Source organism: Onychostoma macrolepis, chromosome 16, assembly GCF_012432095.1.
Source record: "Onychostoma macrolepis isolate SWU-2019 chromosome 16, ASM1243209v1, whole genome shotgun sequence".
NCBI classification, from domain to species: Eukaryota; Metazoa; Chordata; class Actinopteri; order Cypriniformes; family Cyprinidae; genus Onychostoma; species Onychostoma macrolepis.
Window position 1 is genome coordinate 23,191,540 of NC_081170.1, and position 18,490 is coordinate 23,210,029.

General features: G+C 37.0%; 1 protein-coding gene across 1 annotated transcript; it reads right to left on the bottom strand.

Moving 5' to 3' along the window:
• Positions 1-9,662: 9,662 nt before the first annotated feature.
• Positions 9,663-13,932, bottom strand: uts2r3 (urotensin-2 receptor 3). Its single transcript, XM_058747340.1, has 2 exons — positions 13,765-13,932; positions 9,663-11,311 (listed from the first exon to the last, which is right to left on the bottom strand). Exon 2 carries the CDS (start codon positions 11,164-11,166, stop codon positions 10,021-10,023), a length of 1,146 nt encoding a protein of 381 aa, XP_058603323.1. The 5' UTR covers positions 11,167-11,311; positions 13,765-13,932; the 3' UTR covers positions 9,663-10,020.
• Between the last annotated feature and the right edge of the window lie 4,558 nt (positions 13,933-18,490).

The window sequence follows — 18,490 nt, forward strand, 5'->3', positions numbered from 1 at the left end:
AATATAATATAATAATTCTTAACCTATCCCTTCATTAGGTTATAATGGTTATTTTGATATATTTTTTTTCTGGGGTCAGTTTGATACAATATAAATAACGCAATTTTAATAGGCCTATGTTTTATCTGGACTACTTTTTAATGCATTTTGTCAGCAAAATATGAGTATTCTGCTAAACTTTCTGCTAAACAGAAAGTCATACAAGTTTGGAATGGCATTAAGGAGAATAAATAGTTACTGAATTTAGTTTTTGGGGCAAATTATTCATACACCCATGTACAACATCTGACTCTTGTCTCGCAGTTTGCAGAAACATATAGCTCTAAACTAAACTGTCAATACTTTTTTTTTAATAAAATGTCAAACTATTTTACTATTCTCATAATAGTAATATTAGACAAGTAAGCAAACAGTATGATACAACCATTTGTACTGTACACGTTTAGATTTTTCATTCTAGCAATGAGCAGCAGAAGAAGTCCCCCTTTTGGTTCTTGGAGCCCAGTTTCTCTTACACCTGAGCAGCTGCAAGATGGTGATTTTTTTATTTAATTTTTTTTGATGAAAATGGCAAGTATATTGTTTTGTGTAGCTGAATTTACATTTCTGTCACAAGTATCTGCTATTGAGCAAAATACTGTTCCAGGCTTACTGGTTGAGCCGATTGGTTAATATTGTATATGAATGTTTTATCAATGAACTGTAAGGACAAACGAAAAATAATTATCTTTTGAGAGCATTCATAACTATGTGTCCACCCCCAGATTCATCCTCCTTCAGTGTGGACATCGTGAAGCAGGAAGATGACAGAGATTTTTGGTGCAGTAGCAGCATGCAGCAGGTTTCTGTGGGCGTTGACACTATAGTCACCCAGTTCCACTTTCTCTCAACAAACTGAAAGAAGAAACTGATCTTTACTCTGGAAATGGCAAGTAATCTCTAACATTGTTATATGAATTTAATGTAAGCATACCATTGCGAATGACTTATTGATAACCAGAGAAGTGGGGCATTTTGTGACAATATTCAATAAGAACATTAATTAAAATAATTCAAGAAGTATTTTTAAGGATGCACCAATATTAAAATCCTTTTTAAAATACTGATGTTAATATTTATTTTAGAAAATCCATAATTTTAAATTCTGCAATTGAATTTAGGCATCACAACATTATAATGTTCTATATGAACAAATAAACTTTATTTTGAAATTTGCTTAAGATCACATTTAACTGTGTTATTGTATTATTTGTGTTTTTAAAGCTTAATCGAAGATAGTCTAAAAGTAAAAACTAGGCTTGTCAAATCGATTAATGGTGATTAATTGCATTGAAAATAAAAGTTTGTGTCTACATAATATATGTGTGTGTACTGTGTATATTTCTATGTATATATAAATACACACACACACACACATACATATATTAAGAAATATTTATATGGATATTCATATTTATATATGATTCATATTATATATAAATAAATATTACATATATTTCTTAAATATAGACATGTATGTGTTTGTATTTATATATACATCAAAATATACACAGTACACAGACATACAGTGGTGTGAAAAAGTGTTGGCCCCCTTCCTGATTTTTTTTTTTTTTTTGCATGTTTGTCACACTTTAATGTTTCAGATCATCAAACTAATTTAAATATTAATCAGAGATAACACAAGTAAACACAACATGCAGTTTTTAAATGAAGTTTTTTATTATGAAGGGAAAACAAAATCCAAACGCACATGGCCCTGTGTGAAAAAGTGCTTGCCCCCTAAACCTAATAACTGGTTGTGCCACCCTTTGCAGCAACAACTGCAATCAAGCGTTTGCGATAACTGGCAATGAGTCTTTCACATCGCTGTGGAGGAATTTTGGCCCACTCTTCTTTGCAGAATTGTTGTAATTCAGCCACATTGGAGGGTTTTCGAACATGAATGGACTGTTTAAGGTCATGCCACAGCATTTCAATTGGATTTAAGTCCAGACTTTGATTTGGCCACTCCAAAACCTTAATTTTGTTTTTCTTGAGACATTCAGAGGTGGACTTGCTGCTGTGTTTGGGATCATTGTCCTGCTGCATAACCCAAGTGCACTTGAGCTTGAGGTCACAAACTGATGGCCGTTCATTCTCCATCAGGATTTTCTGATAGAGAGCAGAATTCATGGTTCCATCAATTATGGCAAGTCATCCAGGTTCTGAAGACGCAAAGCAGCCTCAGACCATCACACTACCACCACCATGTTTGACTGCTGGTATGATGTTTTTTTATGAAATGCTGTGTTTGTTTTACGCCAGATGTAACGGGACACACACCTTCCAAAAAGTTCAACTTTTGTCGCATCAGTCCACAGAATATTTGCCCAAAAGTCTTGGGGATAATCAAGATATTTTTTTGGCAAATGTGAGACAAGCCTTTGTGTTCTTTTTGGTCAGCAATGGCTTTTGCCTTGGAACTCTCCCATGGATGCTGTTTTTGCCCAGTCTCTTTCTTATTGTTGAATCATGAACACTGACCTTAACTGAGGCAAGTGAGGCCTGCAGTTCTTTAGATGTTGTTCTGGGTTCTTTTATGACCTCCTGGATGATTCGTCTTTGTGCTCTTGGAGTAATTTTGGTAGGCCGGCCACTCCTGGGAAGGTTCACCACTGTTCCAAGTTTTCTCCATTTATGGATAATGGCTCTGACCATGGTTTGCTGGAGTCCCAAAGCCTTAGAAATGGCTTTATAACCCTTTCCAGACTGATACATGTCAACTATTTTGTTTCTCATCTATTTATGAATTTCTTAAGATCGCAGAATGATGTGTTGCTCTTTAAACTCAAATCAGGCATTTATTCAGACTAACAAAGCATCTTCTAAAAGCACTCAAACTACCAGCTCTGTTTTCTGGACTGGCCATGAAGAGTCAATGTGAAAATGGTCTAATACTTGCCAAAGTCAGAGAAGAACTCCAAGAAGAGATTGCAGTTCTTCAAAAGCAAATTCGAGTCATTCTTGGTACAAAATTCTCCCAGCATTCAATCTGCTCTTTACATGGTGACCATGATTAAAAGCGCTATTGTACCTTTAAAAGTATACTTTGGAACTACAGTCTTAGGACTTAAGAAATCTTAGGAATCTAAGGAAAAGAGACTGACTTGCATGTTGGTACACATTTTTTCGAGTTGAGAAGCTGTCAATTTCCAGCAGGCCCAAAAATGTGCATGCGCATGAACAAACCCACAATAGTGAAATACATGGTACTTCAGCAAACCAATCAGCAGTTTAGATTTCAAGATTGAACAGTCTGAGGAACTCAACATGAATCCTTCCATCAACAATGGCAGTGGTAAGCTTTTTACAACTTCGTAAACATTGTAATTATGGATGCACAATATATCAGTACAGTATCAGGCTAATAATGAATTCTTAATTGTGCATGCTTATTTCTTATTTTTTTACAATGAGATGTCATCTAGTTCACTTAATATAAATCTTTAAAAGCACTATTTAACAACACAATAAATATCAATTAATTTTATATCCAGCTGTGCATTTTTCATGCTCCATAATATTGTTGAACACTTGAATTCACTAACAATTTATTTTTCGATTATTTCGACAATATTTAGAATAAGTCCATAATCTATAATAATACTTCCTCCAGTTAAAATGTCTCCTGTTGTCCTCATCCACATCAAATCCATGACATATTTGTTTAGAGCTGTTTAGGACTGTTTTCGATTGTAAGTGATGTGTGATCTGTGCATTTTTTCAATGGAGAAAGCGGTATTATGGATAAAAGACTTGTATTTTAGCCAGGTTTAATGTTAAAACATTTTAATGATTTATTTTCGGGGCATCATATAATGCAAAAATAATTTTATATTAAAAATAATATTAAATATTGTAAACTATATAATATAACAAATAAAACTATTACAATAAACAAAACAAAAAAAGCCTTAACAATATTTCCAAGATATTCCAATTAGTGTGCTACATGAAAGTGTACATCATTATTTTCAGGAAATTGTGAAGAGGAGTTATGGACTTTAGGGGAAGTAGAACATAGTCCCTCCAGCATGTCCTGGGTCTTCCCGGGCCTCCTCCCGGTGGGACAAGCCCGGAACACCTCCCCAGGAATCCAAAACAGATGTCCAAGCCACCTCTCGATGTGGAGGAGCAGTGGCTCTGCTCCGAGCTTCCCCCGTGTGACATGCACGGGGAACAAGTCTGACTTACTGCCGGCAATGTGAACCAAGCTCCTGCTCTTAACAGAGCCCTTAACAGAGTGTCTCGGACCCTGTACTCCCAGAGCACCCCCCACAGAACGCCTTCTCCAGGTCCACAAAGCACATGTGGACTGGTTTGGCGAACTCCCACGAGCCCTCGAGCACCCGAGTGAGGGTGTAGAGCTGGTACAGTGTTCCACGGCCCGGACTAAAACCGCATTGTTCCTCCTGAATCCGAGGTTCTACTATTGGCCGGATTCTCCTCTCCAGTACCCTGGCATAGACTTTTCAGGGAGGCTGAGGAGCGTGATCCCCCTATAGTTGGACACACCCTCCGGTCCTCGGTTTTAAATGTATTACCATGAATAAGAAGTGGTCAATATGAACAGTTCGTCTAGACCTGTACTACCTCAGAAAATGGCTTTTGTTTTTCTTTTTAATTATTATTATTATTATTATACATCAACACCATTCTGAAGCATTTGTATGGAGAGTGGAGATGTTTCATTCAGTGTATTGGAAATGTTTTACCTTTTCATTCTTACTCTTTTGTGTATGTGTGTGTGTGTGAGATTTTATATTTCATTTTATATTTTAAAACTTAATTTCATGGTGAAATCAATTTAGAGAATCTATGAAAGGCTAAAACATATAACGAGTGATTTTCAGGTACTGTCAGTTACATCAGACCACAAGGAGGTGCAAGATCTCTACAAAAGCCCAAGCATTACAACTGATCAGTTGTATTGCAGTGTCCATAAATAAAGTCTGATACTGAAAATTGAGAATTTGTGTCCATAAAGCAAAGTTTTCAAATGTTGAGAAGTGTAATTTTAAGTATGGCATGAAATTAAGACTTCTTGGTCACTAATCAAAAGTATAAGCAATTATATCATGCCTCATTTGTACATTGGATCATTTTCAAAAAGCATGATCATCAGGTTTGAAATGTATGTACATTTTTAACTTGCATTAATTGATATGCTTATAAATTCTTTTAACATAGAAACTAATGTATTAAATTAGAAAAATGCTAAATAGGCTATTTTCAAACGATTTTGGGCTCCTCTTGTATGCATCTGAGGTGTGGAGTTCCAGGGATAAGAGCAGAGCGATTAGCTGAGAACGAGCGAGGGATGGCGAGAGGTGCAGACATGGCATTTTAACAGTTTTGCTGGTCAGAACCAAAGTGTGAACAATGGCTCTGATGTTCATTTATATAACCTCCGGCCTCCAAAGTACGCAAGCCAGGGTCTCGCCTGATCTTGGCGGCTGACATGGATGTGTGAAGACAGGGATTGAGGCAGGAGACGGGTACTTTATGGCATCACAGCCCCATGGTCTACAAAGAGACACTTGTATTGCTGGCCTCTTCTGTTTGCTGGCAGTGTTAGACAGGTTTTCAGTCACATCTGCAAGATTTGCAACGTGCTGACATAAACGTTCTGGTGTATGTGTGTGAACATAAGTTACAGTTATAAAGCCGGCGATCAGCAAGTCATTGTGGGTTGTTTCTTTCTTCAAGCGTCTTTGTAAGCTGTCTCAAATAAACGTTACAAACATTGATGAGCAGTGGCCCCAAAAGTATTTAGACCAACACAATCTCATGGCAATTCATAACTATTTGATAGCTATATATTGATAGCTAATTCGTATGAACTCCTGCTGTCTCGTTCGTATGTTTTTATACGATCTGCTTACGCCCCACTGACATTTAGGTTTGGGAACTTCATGCTCTTTCTAAAAATAATGTCTTGTTATGAACCACACTGTCCAAATTTACCTCATAAAATACTGTTTTCTCATTAGATTGGGTTGATTTGGACCCTTAAGGTTCTGATTGGCTGTATTGTGTTACATCATGTTCCATTTTGGCATTCATTGCATACAAAGCCCAAATTGCTTGTTGCTGGTCATCTTGGCCACATCGTGCAGGAGTAAGTATGAATTTTTAGTATAACAGTAGTAAAATATTACTCTGAACACCTCACAAACATTTTTGTGAAATATATTACTAGAAAAATGCTTGTGGTTTTTAAAATTTCAATCAAGAATCAATCAAACAGTGGCTTCTCAAAATGATTCAAAGCACTCAAAACTCCACACTCTAGAACATCTGGTTAAAGCCTTGTAAATGCAACAAGCAAAAACTCAGTAAAATGTGTTTAATGACATGTTTTATGACTTTTTATCAACTTTAATTATAAAATTGACTCAAGATCAGTTATAACCTTACATTTTATACTGGCTCATTCATGAGTTCACTGTAGGAAACCTCATTTACTGAAATCAGGTGACTTTGTCATCTCAAAGCACTGATTCGAAAGTTTTGGAGCTTCTTAACTTATGTTTCATATCATTTTTTGTGCTATTTTTTCCCCACTTTGATATTTTGTTTACAATGACAAGCAGATATTTTGGGGCAATTGTATATTCTTTAACTGCTTGTAAAGAGGGGGAAAGGGGTAAGAAAGAGCAATGGGCATACAAAGAAAGAGAGAGAGAGAAAAACCAGATGGGAATTTTGAATTTGGGTCTGTGTGTATGTCTTCGAGAAAGGGAGCCTCTTATTCTCTCTCAGCAGGAGCTTGGCCTAAACTTCGGCCTAGTCTCGTCTGCCCAGCAGGAGACTTTCCTGAGCTGACTGCCCAAGGGAGGGGCACCTGCCCCTGCCACAAACACTGCAGCACAGGCAAGGGAGTGTGAGGATGGAAAGACACTCAGGATTCCAGGAACAGGAACATGTGTTGGATTTATGAAGCACACAGGTAACACAAAACGATGCAGTGAAAAAAAGAAAACTATTTCCCCCCATACGTACCTCTGAGGTCTGTCTTCAGCCGCTTTATTTTGCCTCCTTAAAAATGAAAGGTTTCTCTTCGACACAGTCGCAGTGGTTATTGTTGGAAACCTCAACTATACCAGCTCTTGGTGACTACCAATATAAACTGACAGCTTATGGATTTGCTGCCCTCCCTCATGGCAATATTTTCCACTGTTTGGGTTTGCTGGATACTAGCATATGTTTGAAGTTTATCACATGCTCAATCATTCAGACCCTCTTGAGAGAGAACAACCGAGAGGGTCCGAGTTTAGGACCCTAGACTCCTCCAGCTGAACTTGAATATTGTCATTAAACTATGAGGCTTAGAACATTGCCCAGAAGACTTCATGTTAAATACTATTAAATGAATCTATCAGCCCTGCACAGGAGTTGTCCATATGATTAATGTGCTGTATTTCAAGACATATGGTAACTTTGTGTGAAAAACTGACCCAATTTTAATAATAATCTTCCCCATCACTGAACATTGAAATAGCATATGGCTTCAGTAGACTTTAAATATAGTGACTTAGTCATAAGGGCTATTTTTAATGGTACTTTTTTGGAACTTGACAGTATAAATCACTCCATTTGACTTGTCTGGAAGACAGAAGCTCAGACATGCTGCTTAAAATACACAGCAAATAATACATTGTTGAAACAACATGGGGTGAGTAAATGGTAAACTATCATTTAATATAAAATATCTGTAAAAGAATAACTGTATAAAATATGCACAACAAACCTGTTTTTCACAGGTGCAGTGTGGATGAGTGGGACAAACTGAACTATATTGAGAGGACATCATTTATGACTTTCAACGGCCACACTATGAGGTAGGAACATATACATTTTACTCCTTCAACATGCTCTGATGTTCCTCAGGTAAATGGAAACACATGCCCAAGGAAAATGAAAAGAGTAGGGAGGTGCACACATCAGGTCCTCATGGAGTCCCATGTTAGATGGCGTTTTTCCAAACTACATCTTACAGACTGGGTGGATGTGTTAAACTAAATGAGAAGAACATCAGTGTTGTATAAAAGTTGTGTTCAAACACAGATTAGGTGTTTGATGATTAATAGTTTATCTATCTCAAGGTGTAAAAAAATACCTTCCATAACTGCCAAGTCCCCAAAAGATCCCCAAGGAGCTAAGGACACCCCCATGACACAGACAGAGACGTCTGCAATCTTTTCAACAATATTTGTTCATTCAACAATACGCATGAATTGTACACATTGCAAATACAAGGTTCCATCTGGGTAGTCTGTAGTTGTCTATGATGATGTCAATAAGTCACAACAAACAGCATTATCAAGTTTACTAACATAGCATGAAGGTCAAGGCGCACACACATTTGTGGGTCAGTTTCAGAAAGTGCAAAAACTTACAGACTGATACAGACTCAATAAGGCTCGTATTATCCAATGAAAACACAGTCACATCCAAGCACTGCAGTGCAATACACACACACCCCATGCAAGACCCACAAAAAACTGAATGCTAGCAAAAGCAAAGTTCGGGCCAATGCAGACACATAAATAAATGCTTCCTGAATGAAAACCATATTTCATTTTATTTCATTTGCGGTCTCAATCTCCCCCTCTCTCTTGTTCTCGTTTTTCTCTTCACTTCTTATTAATTTCTCTCACATTCCCTATCTCTTCACTGAAAACTCACTCATCTGCTATTGTAATAAGGACAGTATTGCTTTACAGTGTTACGTTTCTGCAGTATCATTTAGGCAGTGGGGTTCTTCAGGTCAGGAAATCTTCTAAAGCTTCCCAGAGGACTCACTCAGTTCATAAACCATTCTGCTGGTGTTCTTACATAGAATATTTCTTTATTGCATATTATGATAAGCACCAGATTTCATTTATAGATTATTTCAGGCAAGCTTTCTTGTGCAAAGCAATGCATTATTTAACAGGAAAACATAACAAATATAATACAGATACGCCAGGAAAAATAAAAAGGTTTGTGTAGTTTTGTTGAATACAGTATGATTTAACATTTGAATTAATTTTTTGTTTTAGAGATACAGAAATATTTCTCTATTGTCCATTAACATGCATAAAAAGGTAAAGGGATGTAGTTTTAAAAATTGAGCAAATTTGTGAAGATGTGCTACTGGGAAATAAGTCAATTTTTAAGAGTGGTTCAAAATTTTGTTTAAAATTGCATAATTCAATTAATTTGTAAAAAATCAGGGAGAATAAAAAATGACAAATTATTCATATAAGGTGCCAATAAATACACAAAATCAGGACTATAACAGATCTGTTGGCTAAAAAATAGGTTTTAGTTGAGTATAATGAAGTACCTCATGGAGAACATAATGTCCTATTGGAGAATGAGAGATTGTGTGTCTTGGCTTCATGACAGAACTGATTTATCCTCCTCAACAGAGCAAACTCTGACACGTCCTTTAGCTTTGAGCCAAATCTATACTATGTAATTTCTCCTTTGCACTTAGACTAATAAACCAATTTGGTAGTTAAATGGTTCACACCTGTTGTTAGACCATCCTGGGGCGATTCGTCCTGACAAAGCTTGTTTGTCCCTTTCAAGTTGCCCCATAAAACAGATGTTTCACACAATTTAGTCCACTAATATTTAACAGCAGTTTGACCAGAATTTTTTGGTTTCCGCTTCAAAGGTGACGAACCCTAAATATTTCAGAAACACTTTCATTAAGAATTCATCACTTAGTATTTCATTTTGGATTGCAGGGACCTTAATACACAATGCTGGTCAGATTATCTAGAATTATACATGTAGTCCAGGGAGCAGAGAACATACACCTTCATTGCCTTGGATTACAGAGTATTGCTATTTGCACAGCACATGTACAAAGCTATAATCGTTAAGCCCTTATAAGCACCAAAATTTGTAATCTGTTTAATAAAGATAACTATGCACAGTCTTATTGGTCATGGGCTGCGTGGTGGACAAAATAGTGGGCAGCTGTTATTGTTGTTCAGAGCTGCCCTTGTGGCAAAGTGGGGCAGCCGCGCTTATCGTCTTCCTGCTGGTCCGCCTGCGCTTGCCTGTCAGCAGCGTGTAGAAGAACGGATTCACACACGAGTTCCCATAAGTCAATCCTGTGAGGATGCGATTAATGGTCACCTGCGTGCCCACCGGCACCACGCGCAGAACCTCAGGCCTGTACAATGGTAGAAGCTGCCAGATCCAGAACGGAAGGAAACAAGCCCAAAAAGTCAGTACAATCCCCAGGATGAGGAGCAGGACTTTGGGGCGAGGTGCACGGGGTGGGTAGGCGTTGCCCCCTCCGACCCAAGCTGGTTGCGTCTGAGATACCCAGTAGAGTCTCCCTAAAGCTGCATACAAAGCTCCGATGGCCAGTCCTGGGCCTAGGATGCTGGTGCAGAAGAGCACACTGAGGTAGGCTTTGGAACTCTGCTCATCCCAGGCGGGAACGCACAACTTGCCTTCCTGGTTCTCTCCGTCTTCCAGGTGCAGAGTGATCATCATGGGCAAACTGAGAGCCACGGCAAAACCCCAGGCCAAAGCGACTCTCAGGAGTCCAGAGGAAGGTGTGGATGAGGCTGCCAACGGATCGGCCACAGCTCGATACCGATCCAGGCTCATAGCAGTGAGGGTGAAGATGCTTGCGTGCATGGTGAGCAAGTCCAGACTGAGTAGGAGCCGACAGCCTAGTTCACCGAAGGCCCAGTCAGATGCCAGGCTGTCGTACACAATGAAGGGGGCAGTGGAGAGGTACACCAGGTCTGCCAAAGCCAGACTCAGAACCTGCAGGTGGAGGGAAGAAGAGGAGGAGGACGAGGTGGGAGAGGAGGAGGGAGAGAAAGAAGGGGAGGAGGTGCCGAGGCAGGAGTAACAACAGGTAGGAGTGCTACGCCGCCTTCTTGACATCCTACGGCGGCGAATGAGAAGCCCTAGGGTGTAGAGGTTGCCCAGAATGCCCAGCAGAGAAAGGAGAGATAGGAAAAAGCAGAAGAGAGCTGTGGAGGCTACACTTGGGGATGGGGAGAGAGAAGGAGAGGACGAGGGAAGGGACAGGTTAGTGAGAAGGGGGAAGGTGTATGAAGGGGAAGGGGAAGAGGAAAAGGAAGTAGAGCCAGAGACGTCCATTTGTCCTGGACAGCAAGAGTCCCAAAATGAGTTCCCGTCCGCTGAGAGATGGAGGCCAATGGTAACTTCAGAGTGTTTTAGAGTAACTAGCACTGAGCCCAGGTTATCAGAGAGTCCAAATTAGAAGGGGAGAGCTGTGAGCAAACTGCTTTAATGGGTGAGGTAAAAGAGAGAAACAAAAAAGAGAAAAGGAAATGGTGATTTTATAAACTTTTGTTAACATCTTTTGCCTTTATAAAGTTTTGTTAACATCTCTTTACCTGAACTATGTAGTTTAGATCTGACATAGTCTGACAGGTTTGAGAAAATGTATCTTTTAAGAGTGTTTTTAAGCAATTTTTCAGTATCAGAGTGTGTTAATAGGCGCTTTTGAACGAAAGTTGAAGGCTTGAGGGGGTACAGTAACTATAGCAACAGTACGCTTAGACGGAAAAATGTCAAAAGTACCCTATCATCATCACTTTATCGTAGATTTACATATTTCCAATAGAATTACATAACAAGACAAGATTCTGAATTAATCATTTATGAAACAGAATTTTAGTTGCGCGAAAAAAACACGCATGCAAAAAAATAAATAAATAAAATAAAAACTCAAAGAAAAAAGGCGAGGCGGAGGACTATTATTATTTTCAAATTATCCTTATTATTATTATTATTACTGGTCAAATATCCCAGCAGCACGACATGTAACGTGCGCAATTCCTGTCTGAAAAAAATAATAAGATAACGAGAAACCCTTTTGACTGTGGAGAGTCAATATGGTCAATCATCTTTGAATATGGAGAGTTTATTTGCAAAAACAGATAACTCCGTTTTTTATTAATTTTCATAAATCATGTTTTTTTCATTGTGTTATCATGTTTTTATTGTGTTTTATTGTATTAGTTAGCTGTATTCTTTTAATTGTTATTGTTATTTAATCAAAACAACCCAACTGCAGTTTGATTGATAGGCTATTAATAATTGTAATGCAGGATGAAAAAAAAAAAAAAAACATGATTGATGAACTCTTCATATCAGCCGACGTCATAAAACGGCAAGGTTCTTTGGGAATTCTATTCTTCATCATTATGACGGGTGTGAAGATCAAAGGCCTGCCGGGGGGCGCGCGGACACTTGCGGGAAAGAATGTAGGTGGCACATGGTGACCCTGAGAGAGACGGGTTACGAGCTGCTGTTGAAGTGACGCACTGGCACAGGCACAGCACCCCTTTACCAGGGTGCTTTAAATAACACCTTTCTTAATAGACTGACACAGCGACTGACAGATTTGCTAGAGTTAATTAATTTATTAATTCAATACAAATAAGTTTTAGATAATCGTGAGATACGCAGTAAGGCAATTTAATAAACAAAACAATGAAATGTTAGTAGGCTAATAAAACTCCTTTTTGACTAATTTTAGGAACTGAGAGTTAACAGTGCCAAATGAGTCCCACTCCCGGCATGATGTAATTTATTGTTTTCATAGCCTAATATAAAAATGTCGAACACTATGTCTGCATTGAATTATGAAAGGGAGATCGGGGAATGATGCAACACGTAGTGATCTGTAACACTATCAGTAAAAATGAGCTGCAGGGGTGAAATCACTCATTCATGAGGTGACAGCAAAAGTGTGTATTGCGTGTAAAACATTTAAACGAATTACAGAGGGGAAAACTCTATTGAGGTAAGAAAGTATAGGCTAATGCTGTATTAATAAATGTTAAATGACAAAGCAGAGACGTACTGTATAGACAGTCATCTATATCACTAGGTTATCTTGTTTAATTTTTATATAGGCTGGCCTATCATTCACACAAGCTCTTCACCGGTTAAAAAAAATAAAAATAGAAATAGGCCTATCACAGCTGACCTGACGGGGAGGACTGTAACACTTTCCATACTTCTATACTGAAGCCTATCTATAGGAAAAGACTGAACAAAATGGAACAGTGTAGGCCAGTTGACACAAACATACACTATTTGTTGTGTTAGCTTTTTCGTGTATTTCTCTATTTGTTTCCACGCATAGTTCATTGTTTGTTTTATTTGAATTAGGCCTAAGTGAAATGAGACTCGGTGTGTGATAATTAATTTGAACAAGTAAAATTGATAAGCACTATTCATGTAGCTACATGTCAAAGGTCAGTGCTTTCTATTTACAACCCGATAGAGGGAAAGATTGTAAAAACAGCACTCTTTGTAGCGTAGCTATACTTGACATAGATTATACGAATTCGTTGTAGATTTTCTAAATTACGTAGCAGACAAATGTGGTAATATGTATCAAAGTTTGAAAAACATAACGCTAAAAACACATCACTACAGATGTTAAAGCAAAATGTGTCACAACACTTTCCGGTCTTCCCTTGTATTTAGGCTATTATAAAATAAAAGGCTTGATGGTTGTCGCGTGTGAGATTTGTTATTCTGAAATAATTTCTATGTAAGAAATAAAACTCTAATAAATACAACAGTTAGACTTAGGCTATTATATGCGTCTTATTTCGTTCAATTTTTGAGCAACAGACGACTGAAATTTATTTGATTTATATGCTAATACAGTAGCCTACATGAACGTTATTTTTTATAATCCGAAAATCGTCTTACCCTTAATTGAGTATTCAGAGATGGCATGTTCCATACGTCGACCTATATCCACACTTAAAGAGACGAAAATCCCACTCGAGAATATGCTAATTAAATTGTGTCTTACAAGGTATAAATCAAGAAGCCCGGCGAGATGTTAATGTTCCTCAGACTTAAAGAAACTTTAGGATGGTGTAGAATATCTCTGAGTCACAGCCAGTCCACTCCTCTCTCCTCTCACTCTTATGTTGTCTGAAGCAAATGAAGGGAGGGATGAGGAGAAGCTGTGCTGAAAGACTGGAGAAAGAAGGGTGTCTGTGATAAAGACCCACACTATTATGAATGGCCTTGGATGGAGACAATTGATCTTCATTGGCAGAGGACTGAATGTGATTTGATGTTTAGTCTCTAACCCTGACTGATGTTTGTGGTGTTATCATTAACTTCTCTCCTGTGATTAGATACCGTCAGCTTTATTCTTAACCAACACTTTTATGAGCGAAAAGTCTGTGCTTTGGGGCAGTATTTACTAGTGCCAAAAGCAATACAGTCAGTATACCATAGGAAAAACACTTGTAAATGTCAGAGAACAATATTTATGTCCACCATCCATCAAAGTTATTTGGGTTTGGGAGCGTGCAAGAAACGTTTTAGGTAGTATTTATTACAGAATTGTAAGAATTACAACAACAAACATGAAAAGGTAGGCCTAGATAAAATGATTTCAGTTATACAGGTACTCGGAGGACAAATGAACATATTATTAAACCCATTATTCGAGGCTGAACTGAATCATGCGTGAAAAATGTTGGATGAGATTTTGATATGCGTCACAATCCAAACCACAGCTGAGGCAGTGAAAACCATTTAATCACTTGAAATATGGTATCGCTCCCTAACGACCATACAGCAATACATAACCATTAATGGACAGAAAACGTTTCAGTGGAAAGACATTTTCACCTCCTTAGTCATGCAAAAGTTAAAATGATGCATGGTGTGGACATCTTGCATTTCTGATCAGACTAAAGTATGCTGTCCTTTAGAACCACATGAATGGATTCTTAAAGGGATAGTACACCAAAAAATGGTGATTTATGCACCCTCATGTCATTTTAAACCTTTATGACTTATTTACTTTCTTTGATGGAACGCAGAAGGAGATGTTTTGAAAAATGTTTGTTTTTTGTCCATACAATGAAAGTCAATGGGGTCCAATGTTATTTCGGACCCCATGCACTGACTTTTACTACATTGTCAGGAAAAAAGGTACAAAAGCTGTCACTGGGGTGGTACCTTTTCAAAAGGTACATTTCTGTACCGTTTAGGTACTAATATGTACATTTTGGTACTAAAGTTTTTCTACGGTACTATAGAATAAGAGATTTTCTCTCAAAACAGTAAGTTCAGATGTCTGAACAATTATAGTTGATTCTTGTTCACATCAGATTTGAATTTCTTGATTTGATTTAAGCAAATTGTGTGCATTTTGGCACATGTGCAAAAGAGTAAAGGTCCTTGCACACTGAGTCCGAAATATTCATATGCGTTTTTTAATGTTTTCATATTTGTCATCCTTTCCTATCAAAATGCTTGCTACGGATGCGGAAACACAGAAAATCGAACCTGATCAGAATTTTTTTATGACGGACGAAAGTTTCGGAGGCAGTGTGTAAATGTGATTGACACAACATGAGGTCGTATTTATTTTTTAACATGCGAAAATTTTGCTCAGTGTGCAATGACCTTAAGTACAATTTGCACAATAACTAAATGCACAAGGCTGATGAGTTGATTCTCAATGAAATTTCCAAACTCTTCACAACTTCTAAACATTCTCTCATCGTGTGGGCCATCGCATGCAAAAGTTTGGAAGCATATATATTTGGAGTATGCCCAGCACAATCACTACCATTTTTGAACAAAGAAGGAACGTCACAACCCTAAGCAGCAGCAGCTACAGCAGTACTGTATAAACACATTTATATTTATACAGTACATTTATCTGTAGAAATGTGTTACATGTAAACTGAAACTTCACAGTTGCTTGTTATGGAAGAGCAATAGGAAGAGCAATTGTAAGAATGTGTGGTGGTGGTGTTAGCGGAAGACAATAGAGTGTGTAAAAATTAATAAGCAATGGTGAATTTTCAGTTGACGTCAGATATTTCTACAAAAATAAAGGTACTGCATAAATACAAATTTTCATTTTCTTTTAATGTACACTCTCAGAAATAAAGGTACAAAAGCTGTCACTGGGACGGTACCTTTTCAAAAGGTACACTTTTGTACCTATTAGGTTCAAATATGTACACTTTAAGTTCTAATATGTACCTATAAGGTACCAAAATGGACCCTTTAGGTACAAACATGTACCTTTTGAAAAGGTACTGCCCCAGTGACAGCTTTTGTACCTTTATTTCTGGGAGTGTACTACAGTATTGACTTTTCCCAATACATTCTTACCTCCTACTGTTGAAATATGTATGCTCCATGTGATACACAGTCAAACCTGACATTCTTGCAGTCTGTCAACAAAAAAGTGGAGAAAAATTTGCATATAACAAATATGGAAAGAAATTGCATACAACAAAATGAAATTTGCATACAAAACAAAGTTAAATGAAATTTGCATATTATAAATATTTTTATGCTGAAAAAGCATCTAAACATTTTGACCAGCATGGCTCACACAATGACAAAAACACTTTTTATTTGGTGGTTTTGAAGCATTGCTCTTATACAGTTTAGAGAATATTAAGTCTGTTTCGAAAAATGTGCCAAAGCGATTGAGGAAAACTAATATGAACCTTTAAGGTACCAATATGGACCCTTTAGGTATAGGGTGTGCCTTTTGAAAAGGTACTATTCCAGTGACATCTTTTGTGCCTTTTTTTTCTGAGAATGTATGGAAAAACAATTCTTTAGAAAATCTTCTTTTGTACTCTACAGAAGACTGAAAATCCTGCAGGTTTGGAATGACATGAGGGTGAATAAATGATGACAGAATATTCATTTTTGGGTAAACTATCCCTTTGAACTTTTGTTAAACCAAGAAGGGAAACAAAAAATTGGGAAAGTGATCCTTGAGCTCCATACAGTTTTGATTATGGTGACTGGTTTTCCTTTGTTTTTATATAATTTTGGTGTAAACCACAAAAAAAAAAAAAAAAAGATTTTAACCAGTAAGGTCAGAATGTGTAATCCATACAAACACCAATATTGCATTAGATTCTAACTGGGAATAGCAAATAAAAGTTGAAAGTGTCAATAAGATAAAAAAAAATAAAATAAAATAAAATAAAATAAAATAAAATAAAATAAAATAAAATAAAATAAAATAAAATAAAATAAAATAAAATAAAATAAAATAAAATAAAATAAAATAAAATAAAATAAAAAACACCTCAGTCTTTCACATTACCGAGATTTAATGTTAATTTATTTCAGTTATTTATAAAGTGATCCTGAAGTTGAGGAGCTCTACTGGTTTCTAGATCTTTGAAGCACACGAGCGGTTGGGTCAGCAGACACATGTTCTTTCCTGTAAAATGAAGATGACTCATAAGATGAAGGCGGTCCAGTGTAAAGGAACAACCGGCATAAATTACCGTCCAGTGAGAAAGAAAGAGTAATAGAGTGAGAGAAAGAGACAGACAGAGAGCAAAAGTTATAACCCCGTCTCCTCATGAGCTACTGACACCAAATTCAGCGTTGCACCGCGTGCCAACACACATCTACATGAGGCCAACACACACATATCTGCACATCTACCACACTACCGCCAACACACACACTGCAGACACACTTCAACTTAACACCACCTCTGAACACCCGATACGGTCAACACTCAAACACATCTAATCAATGAAGTAAGAAGAGTATGTGTGAAGCTGACCGCAAGAGACCAGCAGCCAACTGGATCATTATAGCAGTCTATAGAGTTTCTGCTTAATGAATTAACTGTTCAGTATTTTTCAATGCACTTATTTTGTGACCGCACTGCGGTCAACTGAAGGCATTTGAGTCACTAAAATATTCTAACTACTGTCAGACTGCTAAAGTTTTGCTAGAGTTAAAATAAAATTAGAGCTTAAAAAGTTTCAGAGCACTTTTCTTCAGTCCGAAATGGATATTGTGACATTAAATTCATTGGGTACTTTTAATACTGCACTGTGTTGTCAAGTTGTATGAAATGTATGCGTTAGTTGTCCAGTGATATGAAAATATGATAATGAAGATTTGAATATAATTTTATTTAATTTCTGTTTAATTTTATTGGGTGTTTTGCACTCTTATGACAAGTTACTTGTGATGTTGATAATTTGAAGTTGCTATGGATTTTTTTATTATTTATTTTATTTTAAGTTTTTTTCATTTATGACAAATTGATTGTGATTATCATTTCAAGTCGTTTTTTATTTTATTGGATATTTTTCACTTTTATGACAAACTACTTGCGACTTTGGTCATTTCAAGTCATTTTTGGATTTCTTATTTATTTATTTATTTATTGTTTTGGTATTTAATTTAATTTTATTCCATGGATTTATTCATTCATTTATTTCTAAATATTTTACACCAATCTTTTTCATTCAACATGTATGACAGATGAACACCATAAAAGTAGTCATTATGGCATTTGTGCTATATTCCAATTCTTCTAAAATCAGTTTTTAACATTTGAAAACTGCAGTGGAAGTTCAGATAACCAGTGAATCATTTTCATTTCAGTCTGATACTCTCA